Source organism: Wolffia australiana, chromosome 5 (assembly GCF_029677425.1).
Source record: "Wolffia australiana isolate 7733 chromosome 5, ASM2967742v1".
In the NCBI taxonomy this organism is placed as follows: Eukaryota; Viridiplantae; Streptophyta; class Magnoliopsida; order Alismatales; family Araceae; genus Wolffia; species Wolffia australiana.
The window spans coordinates 4,102,775-4,115,502 of NC_135839.1; the positions used below are offsets into that span (position 1 = coordinate 4,102,775).

At 43.0% G+C, this 12,728-nt stretch overlaps 1 protein-coding gene across 2 annotated transcripts in view; it reads right to left on the reverse strand.

Moving 5' to 3' along the window:
* The window catches only part of LOC144703016 (AAR2 protein family), a 36,182-nt gene that overhangs the window by 8,693 nt on the left and 14,761 nt on the right, over window positions 1–12,728 (reverse strand). For both annotated transcript variants that reach the window (XM_078575089.1, XM_078575088.1), the window contains exons 4-5: window positions 7,453–7,512; window positions 4,536–4,665 (exon numbers count right to left, since the gene is read on the reverse strand). In XM_078575089.1, the coding sequence (XP_078431215.1) occupies window positions 4,536–4,665; window positions 7,453–7,512 (190 nt within the window). The remainder of the gene's footprint in view (window positions 1–4,535; window positions 4,666–7,452; window positions 7,513–12,728) is intronic.

Here is a 12,728-nt window from a genome sequence, read left to right on the forward strand (position 1 = left end):
GGAAGATTCACTCAAGCTATGAAAATGTTGGGATATAAACAGTGTAATGGGGAACACACATTATTCTTCAAGAATCAGAATTTAAATCTGATTACTATTTTGATAGTATATGTAGATGATATTATAATTACTGGAAATGATCTAGAAGAAAGAGGATTACTAGAAAGGCATCTGGATAAGAATTTTCGAGTCAAACAGTTAGGACCCCTTAATTATTTCTTAGGAATTGAATTTGTGCAATCAAATGAAGGTATTTTAATGACTCAGCAGAAATATATGCTTGATCTCCTTGATGAAACTAAACATAAAAACTGCCATGTAAATGAGACACCAATTGAGGTTAATCATAAGTTAACTATTAATGAGGAAGAACCTAGACTAGAAATTAGTTCATATCAGAGTATTGTAGGAAAATTGTTATATTTGTTACATACGAGACCAGAAATTAGTCAATTTGTGCACTCACCTAGAAACTCTCATTTCCAATATGTCAACAGGATTCTCAGCCTTGAAAGGAACCACAGAATTGGGCATTGAATACAAGATAACAGGTAAACTTGATCTGATTCTTTACACATATTCTGATTATTCTGGGTCTCGACTTGATTACAGGTCAACTACGGGATACTGTACAATTCTTGGAGGGAATTTAGTAATGTGGAGAAGTAATAAGCAGAGTGTGGTCTCAAAATCCAGTACCGAAGCTGAATTTAGAGCTAGGTCAAAGGGAATTGATGAAGCCATGTGGATAAAACACTTACAGGACGAGTTAAAGATTCAATATGAGAAACCAATCGTTATCCGCTGCGACAACAAATCGGCTATAAGCGTAGCCCATGACCCAGTGGAATATGACAGAATGAAGCATGTGAATATCGATAGATTCTATATACAAGACCATCTGGAGCGAGGAATTTTGAAGACAGAGTATGTCAACTCCGAGGATCAATGTGCTGACATCTTCACTAAGGGTCTCCCAAGAAGGAACCTACAGCATCTGGTGTCCAAGCTTGGAATGTCTAATATACATTCCTGCACTTGAGGGGGAGTGTTGAATATATATATATGTAAAACACGGTGTTTATACAAGTCCAGTCATGTATCGGGCTACTTAGCCCATTACCCCATTGGGTCACCTATCTGAATCGGGTAAGCCCAATAACGGATAAGTAATGGCTAGTTTAAACTAGCCATTAATAACCGTGAACTAGCAGTTGTAAAACTGGCTATTTAAATGTACTCTTGATGACGATGAAAAGTGAATGTTTTTCTTGATTTCTCTATACTCTTGCTTCATTCTCTGCATCCTTGAGAAGAACCTGCATAATCGTCACTGCACAAGAGGTATACTCTGATCATGAGATCGGGAACTCACGGTGGATTGGAAAGTGATCTGATAAGTTCTATTCTAAGAAGTATAGTCGGAGGCACAAGTACAAGCAGAGTCGCAGGAGTAACTACCCGAGCATTGACTAAGTCAAAACTTCATGATGGTCGGGCTCTATAAATGAAGTGTCGTGAATACTTCTAACCACTGCTGTCATTTTCTTGAGAAGGGGGAGCGGGAGACTCGCATTCCTTCGGGGTCCATTGCAGTGGGAGAGCGCCGCTGTCTTCGGACGGATCATTCAACTCAGGGAGTAGAGGGAGGATCAGATCTACGGAAGGAGCTCTTCATCCAGAGGAGCCGTCTCGACCTGATCTACGGAAGGAGCTCATCCGTCGCCAGGAGGGCCGTCCAATCCCGTCTAGTCTTCTTGATTTCTATATTTTCTACAAGTACAATTGGTGGATTTTTTTCACATTGGGTTTCAAATTCAGTTTCTACAATTGATATCACGAGAGTATCATGATCACAGGATATTGGCAGTCAGAAAGGGGTTGATTGGATGCCCGCTGGTTTCTTGCAGTGACTTCGCGGCTTTGCATGTGACAGTTCTTGCTGTGGCCTTGCCACAGTCTTCTGATATGTCTCTTCCATGCACTTATGTGCCTCCAGTAAGATGTCCAGATCAATTTCGGCTTGAATTGATAAATCCATCATCTTTGAGATCAAAAGATAGATTTTGGCATACCTTTGTCCTGATATCTTCTTTTAATCCTCTCATATAGGCATTCTCTTTGATTAAGGTGCTAATTTAGGCAGATGTGCCAGGATATGTATAAATTCTGGGCTGAAATCATGGACAGAACCTGTTTGTTCCACTCAAACAGTTCTTGGCACAAACTATTTGAGGAAATGCCATAACGAGCTTAAAATTTGTGGTTGAAATCTTCTCAGTCTCGGAAACCAACTTCTTTCTCTGCATTTATGATATGTTCTTTTCAAGAAAATACAAAATAAGACGATTTAACCAAAGAGCCAATTCCACGTCAGCTCAAGAGGACTAAGAGCGTCAACGACCCTATAAATGAAGACAGGGACAGACCTACAGGTACAAATTTCCGAGAAGTGTCTGGTCCTGTCAAGGAGCACAGGGAAGGGCTGGAGAGCAGGAGAAGCCTGCGTCCAGAAGAGGGATCTCTCGATCCTGGTTTGGGTACCTTTTATCCATTTCCGTTGTAAGCTACATTGTATTGGTTTGTGAAAATCTCTAGATCTATCTGGCATTGAATCAAACTGATAGAATTTTACCTGTCGCAAATACAAGAAGAGCACCTTTTCAATTTTGTTTTCTGGATCATATCAATATATAAATCAATTTTGAGCAGAATTCTCAAGATGCAATGACACGAGATGTAATTTTTCTTGATCTAGCATCAGATGAAAGCAAAAAAACCTTTCCACGAAGGTGATCAAGCCGTCCCCATATTCTCCCTGGAAAAGAGGTAAGTTTCCTCTCTTGAATTGCAAAAGTAATCTCTAACCTCGCATCTGACAGTTGTGGAGTAGGTTGTCTGTGGTGGTCGAGGAAATTCTTCCAATGCGCTAAGCATGCTGGGGGTTTTGCGCTGAAATTCCAGGTTAGTCAAATCGCATCTTGAATCCGGTCCGATCGTACTCCGGTCGGCCGAGGAACATAAGGTACTGATACCAGTTGATACGCTCCTGAATGCCTTAGAGGGAGAGAGAGTGAATCTAGAACAATGACTTCAAGAAGTTAACCCAAAACGACAACAAACTTTGATCAATGCATTCATGACTGGAGTTCTTAAGAAAGAATACGATGCAGTAGAGAAAACAATATGCAGACCTGATCAGTCAGTTGTCCTCTGGAAGGGAGGATCTCCCTAAGCCAGCCAAGCAGGAGCATACGAATATTTGAGAACTCCTCTCCAAGAAAAGTTTGTTGCCAATTAGAGCATGTCCAGCTCGATCCACCTCATTTCTAATGTCAACCTCTGCTTTGTTAGACATCTCCCATGCCCAACTTTGCACTGAGTGGTCAGGCTCATTTCTTTTGTCGCAAGTAAGTGCGTGAAAGAGTTGTGTCATCTTTGCAGAAGTTCTTGCAGTGGCAGCTGCCTTACTTGGGCCATTCCTTTCGTCTGATCTCGTGTCCATTGGTCGGAGTTGCGCACTTCAACGCAGCACCATGGAGCAGCCAGCATTGTTCCAGAATACTACAGAGAGATACCTCTGAGATGTCAGAAGGGGAGCTGGACAATATCCCTGAGGGAATGAACATCGCTGGAAAGTTTAAGACGGAGCGGACATCGTCGCGCAAGGTTATGGTGATCACCAAGTTCCTTCCTATCCTCCAACAAGAAGGGCTACATCATTTAAAGGACATACGAAAAGAAAATGATAACCCGCATGGGTTTGTATTAGGTTCTCACTAACAATGTATGAGAAAAGCACTGATGAAAAACTGAAAAATCAATCAGCATTGAAACAAAAAAGGAGAGGTCGACATCTTGAGAAAGTGACCAATAGCTTCCATGAAGAAATTCAATAAAGAACCAACAAGGGAGGTATGTTGAACAAATGGGGATAACATGATAGGATCCTATACCCCCAAAGGGTATCTTAGGAAGTTTAGCCCACTAGGGGTATTTTAGTCATTTCATGTTTAGGGTAGTTGCTTCCATTTCTTATTAGTATGTGTAGCCCTCCCTGGAGGAGGGCAGTCAAGACTTATGGTAAGATCGGCCTCTTGGCTCACTATCTCGATCCTCCTTGTCTCGGTCCCGTCCCTTTGACAGTCCAGCGATCCCCTATCCCCGTGATCGTCTCACCGGATCTTCAGCCGGCTCCCCTCCAATCCGATCCCTACCCTTGCCGTCCGGTTCTCTTCTAGTCTCCAACGATCACCATCCCCGCGATCGTCAACCCTTCACCGCGTCATCAGGCGGCTCGTCCCTGGTCGATCCCTGCCCCTTCTGTTCGACCCTCCTATCATTCCCATTTCGACTCTCCTACCCCGGGAACGTCTACCTTACCTCGTCCTCCAACCTCCTCCCGGTACGAACCTAGATCAAGGTTCGTATCATAACATCATGTCAGTAAGAGATTTGAGAATAACCTTGAATCATAAGAATGACACCAATGAATTGGGTCTAATTAAAATACTATTATTTTATTATGACATTACCTAATCTTTTTATTGTATCCTTTGAAACGTAATCTGATATTTGTTTCCATTGTCCAAAATGCTCCAATGCATACGGCCCAAGGTTGCGATCAAATGCTAGATTTTTCACTGCTTGAGAATATCTTCCTTCCTGGGTGGAGAAGTTTTTTCTCAGATAATGTTCATATGTTATCCACTCAAAAAAAAATGATCCCATTTTATTTGGGTGGAAACAAAATAACTTTCAATGAGATTATCCAAATAAAGAGATTTAATTTCCAATGAAACGTGAATGATACAGTCACAATGCAGGGACAGGGCAAAAATATATTGGACACAATTAGCGCACGAGCAGAGCAAATCCTTAATGGAGTTGACCCATAATTTTTCTATGTGTGATGTACCTAAACACAATTTTTATTTCTCTAAATTTCCATCAGGTCTTGTTTCTGTTTGTCAACTGTTTCCATTTTCTTTCTTCCGCCATACATGAGTTGAACAGAGGGGGAATTAACAGCAAAGAATGTGAGCAGAGGATTTACTACCTGGTCAACCAATTCTTACCTCTTGAACTTCTGCATGGTGTTTCCACTGATGTAATTGCCCAAGTCATGCATCGCAACAAAAACTTCATCTTCTTGCACCATATTTATCTTCTCCCCAGTCATTAGAATGACTGTCCCAGCCAAAATGTGACCTATTTTTGGTTCTTGTTTTGTTTGATCTACTGGCCTTTTGGACTGTGTTTTAGATATGTGAGGTCCCAGTCATAAACAGTCCAAACTAAGCTTCTGAAAAAAATTTCCTTTGGATACAACAGCATAAATGGGGTACATCTTATGATGTGCACTCCAAATTGCTTAGTTTTTTTATCTTTAGTCGGAAACTCAAACATAATTTGAAACAAACATGTAAACACTTTATTCTGACAATGACAGGAGCATTTCAGCTCCTCCATACCCATTTACCTTCATCAATGAGGTGTCATTCATCAGTCCTCTTGCTTTTATGTACTGCATCATAATGGTTCTGCCAATAAAACTCTCACCTCATCCACCCAAACCATTCTTTTGCATTTGCATGTTCCCTAAGAGTTTTGGGGGATGGGGTCTTGATACGGTCCTGTACATTGAATACAAGAGGAGACGAAAAAAGGGAAGTCAGCACGAGACGCAGACTGAGGAGAGGATCAACATGGGCCCAGATGAGGAACATAAGATCATCACATGAGTAGCACGTGATAGCTTACAAATAAATGGGCTACGACCAGCCCACAGATAAAGTTGGGGAGATAAGCCCACTAAGGAATAAGTACTCCGCGGGAGAGTATATAAGAACCAGCAAAGGGGGGAGAAGGGGATCCAGATGGAGATTCAAGAGGCTGGTGGTTGGGCATTCTCTTGGGATGGAGCTGCATTCAGCCGGTTCACGAGGAGGACGACGATGCACAAGGGTGGGGATCCCCACTGGAAGACTGAATTCGGGAGGCCATCTGATCTTCCACGTCAAGTGAGCACGCGGTGATTTCCACTGTGGGGTGCAGGTGCATGCAGTATTTCTTGATTAATACCTTTCTTTTGAGATACAATCGTATCAGGTCCTTGATTCGAACCTACTCGGAAGGTATCGTGTAACTCAATGTAATTCAACAATTCCAATTGAGATAGTTCAAACTGATCCGATCGATAGCAGGTAGGAGAGGGAGGGGGGAGGGGAAGAGGAGAGTTCCCGGGGTAGGGAATAGGAGAAACGGGAATGGTTGAGCAGGGCTGTCGGCTCCGCGTCGAGGAGGGCACATCGACCTACGAACCACAAGAGGAGAGGTGAGGAAAACCCGGAGAGGGAGGTAGGAGAGGGAAGTGAGAGCTTACTTCTGATTGCCTGCCTCTTCTCGTGTGGGTGCCCCTCCTTAAGTAGGGGAAAAGGCATCGCGGGCCAGTGCTAGCTTGCCAGGCCCGTTACCAGCCCGCTTACGGACATAAACCTTCTGATGGATCATATCAGTCCTCACAGATAAATATATCATGTGCATGTATATGGAGATCAGTTGTTCATACAAGGGAATTTTTCAATCAGTAAAATTATGCGTTGGATCTTCTTCAAGAACCAGGAATGTTGGGTTATAAACCTCTCCACTCCAATGGACGCTCAAACCAAACTGTGTCCTGATGATGAAGAACCATTGGAAGAGACAAGTATTCGTCTATGGATAACTTTGACTATCTTGTTATGAATCACATTGACATCTCATTTGATACTGGTGTAGTGGGCCGGTAATTAGTGAACCATGCACAGTACATCTTAGTGCTGTTGTGCAAATTTGTTATCCAGCCATCTAAAGGTACATGGGTGATTTGGTGCAGATGGGTGGCTGCCATATTTGGTCATTTATCTATTATTACATTTTATATCTGTTGAGTTTGAGGTTTCCGTTCGCCTACATCTGGTTGTTCTGAGCTTGTGATGGCAGGATTAGGTTAACTGCAAAAAAAAGTTAACTATTATAACAGTCGAGAAACCTTAATCAAACAAAGACAATGGGCTCTATTGAGCCCATTTGTCATATCAGGAAGCAAATGCCCTTGTGGGCCTTATAACACTGGGACTTTATAACATAGTTGGAGGTAATACGAAAGTAATATGCTGACAGCATTCTTCCCAGCAGTAATCTAATTCTATTGAAGAGAGAGAGAAACAATATATGGTCTCTTATCCTATTACAAGATACTACATCCATGGACCACAGACTTCTTTTCTGCATCCTAGAGAAAATAAAAGAATTAACCTGTCTCACAACATACAAAGAATGCAATGTCAAAGAGTTAAACTCTTCATGACACATAGACAATATGGGTCGTAGACCGCGTTAAACTATTAAGATAGTAACATCAGGCCATGTATTTTTAGCAACAAAAGTGAAAAGCCAATATCAATATACCTCTTCCTCTGAAAGTTTAACCAGGTTTTCCTCTTGTTGCTGCCATTTCAAAATAACTACCTGCAGTAATTTGAAAGCAGCGAGAACCGAATTATAATTTTGGAAAGAACATGATAAAAATTTCATAAAAAGCTCTGAAAATTAATCAAATTCAAATGCAGGCTACTATTCGCTGCCAGCTTAATTCAGAGGAAGGAACTCAAAAAGTGGGTGTACTTGAATCTTTGATGATCACACCAATGGAGGACATGAAGCATAACATCTCACAAGTAACACTTAACACCACGGTGGTCAAATTTTTGGATGAAGGCATCGATTATGAATACTGTAAAAGGAGAGGGAGAGGGAGACAAAGAGAGAAGGGGAGGACTAAGGTAAGGGGAAAGCACATCAGATGAAGATTGTCATTTCAAAAAGTAACCCAAAATTTTTTAATGCTAACACCAGTCATAAAAGTCATGAGTAGTGATACAGATCTGCTTGGAAATTCAACCAAATATAAAGTTCTTATGATTAAAAACTTCAATGTAGATCAATAGATCAATATGGTCCACGCAAATTCAAGACATGCAGTGAGCCCAAGTAGCAAGAGGAAGAAAAGAAATAAGTATGAGGACGTAATAAGATCAGCTTCCTCCCTGCTGAAATGGATTCTTCTCCGCTGCTCCAACCCTGCTCCCGTCCCTTTCTGGATTAATTTGCTACATGCCTATTCTTAAGGGATACCACTCTTATTATTAGAATTCTGGTTCGGCCTGATTCCATAAGCAACACCCATGCCTTTTTTCGTTTGTGTGCCCTCCTCCTTTAAACTTTAAGCAGGTTTGTATCCTCCCTCGCCTTCAAAGAACCATATTGTCCTCGATTTGGAGGGATGGCCCCCCTCAGGCTGGTTTATCTATACAGAAGAAAACTTTGAATTGGATCATTGGTTGGTTTATCTCCACATATGGATCGCCGATACAAGCTGTCTTCAAACAGGTTTGGTTTCAGATTCAGTAACTTATAATTGTGCTTGTTCCACAAAATTTTGAGATTCAGTTAGTTATAGTTTCTGTAGAGCCACATTAATAACCAGAATTTGATTGGATCTCTTTGAAATGTTGGGGGTCTAATAGTGGAAGACGTACTTGCACGAGGAATATATTTCTGAGTGAGTACCTTCCCCACGTTGTCATATTGAGGTACATTTGTATGACAGCATTCTATTAGGCTGCCCACGAAACAGATAGATCGATAAAAGAAAAATAGAAGAAAAGTTCATGCTTTCTTTTAGTCTGTAAGGCTTTAATTTCAACACTTCTCTGCGGATGTTGGCATTCAGAACTTGTAAATATGTATTTTCCTTCACCTCCCGAGCCACATTTGGAAACTGTGCGATTACTCATTCAAGTTCTTTTTTTTTTTGAAACCATATGAGGCGGTCACCCAAACAAATCGGTAACCACCTGACAAGTACAGGGTTTGAGCCCTAGGACTCTCTATTACATGTATACATTTTCCTCTTCCCTCTTCATCCCCGTCACGAGGAAAACCATGATGCTATGAGACCTTCTATCTCAACGGCGAGCCCGTCTGTAGAGGCCTTCATGTCTATTCGTCTCCCTCGTCCAGCTCCGCACGTGGGAGATGGTTGCGCTTCCTCCTTCGCACGTACGTGCGTGGGAGGTTCGTATCAATGCTTCCCTCCCCGAGAACCAAATTTTCCTCAACTTGGAAATTTGGAAACTGGCGTTGCAACACCAGAACATCTTCCCAAGTTGCTTCATAATTGGGTAGATTCTTCCATTTAACTAGAACTTGCATGCCATCCCTGTTAGATCTGGAGGACAGAACAGCTTTGGGATATACCTGCCATTCTCAATCATAAGAGAGATGAGAGGTTAGAGGCGTAATATGTTGGAGATCGCCAACAGCTGGTCTTAGTTGGGAAACATAAAAAACGGGGTGAATAGAAGAGGATTCAGGTAGATCTAGTTTGTAGGCCACTGATCCAATTCGTTGAGATATTGTAAAAGGACCGAAAATTTAGTTGACAATTTCTCAGAACTTCTTCTGGCCAAGGTCTTCATGCGGTAGGGACGAATCTTTAGGTATACTTTGTCTCCTACTTGATACTGAACATCTCTGCCGTGTTTATCAGCTTGCTTCTTCATAGATGCTTGTGAATTAGCCAGATGTGTTTTAAGTTTGTCCAATGAAGTATCTCGCTCCTGAAGCATTTGGTTTAGCGAATCAATTGGGGATGGTTGAGACCCGTAGCGGATTAAGGTAGGTGGATCACGTCCATAAACCACTTTAAAAGGTGACATCTTGATAGCAGAATGATACGACGTGTTATGACTGTATTCCGCCCAAGGGAGCCATGTGACCCAAAGCTTTGGACACTCGGAAGTAAAAAATCGGAGTTCGCTCCGTGACGTCTGTCGAACAGTCATCTGTCGCGGTGTCGTTTGTCACCGAGTCCGAGGGGTCGCCGAAGTCACTGGACTCGTGAGGTCACTGGGGTCGCCGGTCGCCAAGGTTGCAAGAACGCCTAGGTCGCGAGGTCGCCGGTCACGGGGTCGCCGGCTGTAGGGTCACAGATGGTCGCCGATGATAGCCATTGTTCTCCGATGGTTGCTGAGGTCGCCCACCGCCTCTTACGATTTATATTTGGTCGGTCTCCCTGTCATCCGCCGGTCTCCCGCTCAGGATCCCCACTATTGCCGATCGAGAAGTCCCGAGAATCGCCGATCTCCGATCTCGTACTCCCAAGAAATGCTGATCAAGAAGCCCCAAGATCCACCAACAATTTCCAATCTCCCGTTCAGGATTGTCTGCCGATTTCCCACTCAGGATTTCACAATCGCCGCTCAAGATACCCCAAGAATTGCCAACCACCGATCTCCCGCTCCCAAGAACTTGCCGATCGAGAAGCCTCAAGAATTGCCAATCTCCCATTCAGGATCATCAACCAATCTCCCGCTCAGGATTCTCACAATCGCCGATCAAGAAGCCCCAATAAACACCGATCGTCAATCTCTTGCTCCCAAGAATTGCCGACCGTGAAGTCCCAGGAATCACCGATTGCCGATCTCCCACTCCCAAGAATTGCAGATGGAGAAGCCCCAAAAATTGCCGCTCGCCAATCTCCCACTCCTAATAAATGCTGATCAAGAAACCCCAAGATCCCCAAGAATTGTTGATCTCCGTTTAGGATCTTCCGCCAATCTCCCTCTCAGGATCGTCATGATTACTCTTTCAAGTTTTGCCTCATATTCAGCCACAAATCCCATTTGTTGTATCTGTTAGAGTGTATCACGTGATGTACAGCACGTGATACGCCCAACTAGCCGTTACAAGGCTTCCTGTATATATTGACCTAAACTTAATGGAAAATATGACTTTTTTTGGCTCTTCTGTCGTCCTATGGGCTTATCTTTTCTTGACCTTTCTCTATTCTCCGTCGAGAGTCTTCTACTGCCTTCTCGCGACACGATCTTGGCATGGTATCAAAGCATAGCTGAGCAGAGGCAGACGACCGACAACTTACCGTCGGAAGACGACGGAGCTGAACCCTCGGACGACAACAAGCTCTCCCAGATGATATCTCTGAGCTTATCTGTCTGGCAACTTACAGCTGAACGAGACGATCCTGATCTCCAGGCTCGAAAGAAACTGACGAAGCTCGCTCGGAGACGAAGCGGCTTGACCTAAGTTTGGGGCAGGACGACGACGAAAAAAAAAATGTTGACGTTACGAGTTAACGACAACACCACATGTTGACGACGACGAAGGGGATGTTGACGATGCATTGACCAACGATGACGGCCACACCCTGACCTGTGTTGTTCTACTGGGCTTATTTGGACGACGACCTCTTTGACTTCCTGCTCGTCATCAAGAAAAAATCATGTGTGACATTCCAATTGCTCCAGCTTAATCTGTTGTTACTATTTCTGTCATAGCACTTGGACTATATGGCCAAAGGCGAAGTCAAATACGAAATGAATGATGGTCCTAGAGGTGGACAGCTTCATCTAGGAGAGAGATGGTACACCCATCTCCCAGTCACGGCATCCCGTAACTTATTTACGGGACACAATTTATATCAATGGATTAAGTACATTCAAATTATATTCAGACCTCGTGGGCAACTCTATCATCTCACAGAGCTCCCACCTGCAGAATCTGATTCATCTTATCAGAAATGGAGTTGCGAGGAAGATGTTTCGCTTACCTGGATGTTAGACTCTATGTCCCTGGATCTGTGTCAACATTACATGGACTTTGACACCGTCAAAGATGTATGGGATCATGTTCAGAAACACTACTCAATGCGGGAAGATGAATCTCGTATTGCAGATTTAGTTGATCGCTCCATGTGACTTGTGCAAGAAAATCAGACTGCTTTAGCCAATGCTAATGAACTTCAGACATTATGGAAAGAAATAGATTTTTTTATCAGCCGCTACTAGCAACTCAGTGGATCGTGGTTATATCCTACGAGATTGTATTTATCATCATCTTAAGGGTCTAAGACCAGAGTTTGAATCTATCTGTGCAAAATTATTCAACCACGAAAATAAGCTGAATTTTGAATATATGGTGATTCAAGTGTGCAAAGAAGAAAGTCTACTCGGGGATAACCATGGGTCGGCTGAGAGTATTGCATGTGCTGTCCAACCATCTTACACAGGATCTAAGACACATCAGAGAAAACAATCACAGTCTGGACCGGGCAATCAAGGTGGATGTCAGCCAAAACACCCTCGAGGAGATGACAAAGATCATCTCTGGTGCAATCATTGTGGTCGTTTACACCACACAAAGGAGACATGTTGGAAAATACATGGTCGCCTGCCTGGGCAACAAACCAAGTGAGCAAAAGTCATAACGTCAGCTCGAGAAGTGAAGGACTCAAAGTGACTGAGCCGAAGGAGACTGGATCTCTGGAACAAAGCTTTAATCTTAGTAGAGAGGAACTCCTTCAACTCAAGAATCTATTGAAGTCTACAACTGACATTATTGGATCGACATCCCTTGCTCACTCAGGACAACCCTTTATGCTACTCTTTAATTAGTGCATGGTCTAATGTGTGGATTTTTGACTGGGGAGCCATGGACCACATGACTCCCTCTCGAGATTTTTTTAAAACTGATGCAGGATGATAGGTGATGCGGGATGATGGGACTGACCGGGTAGGGCAGGCTAGCTTGACTAGGGTAGGATAAATCAGACCACTATTCACACGATAGAATTCGAAGATTTAAATCCGGTGTAAATACTGATG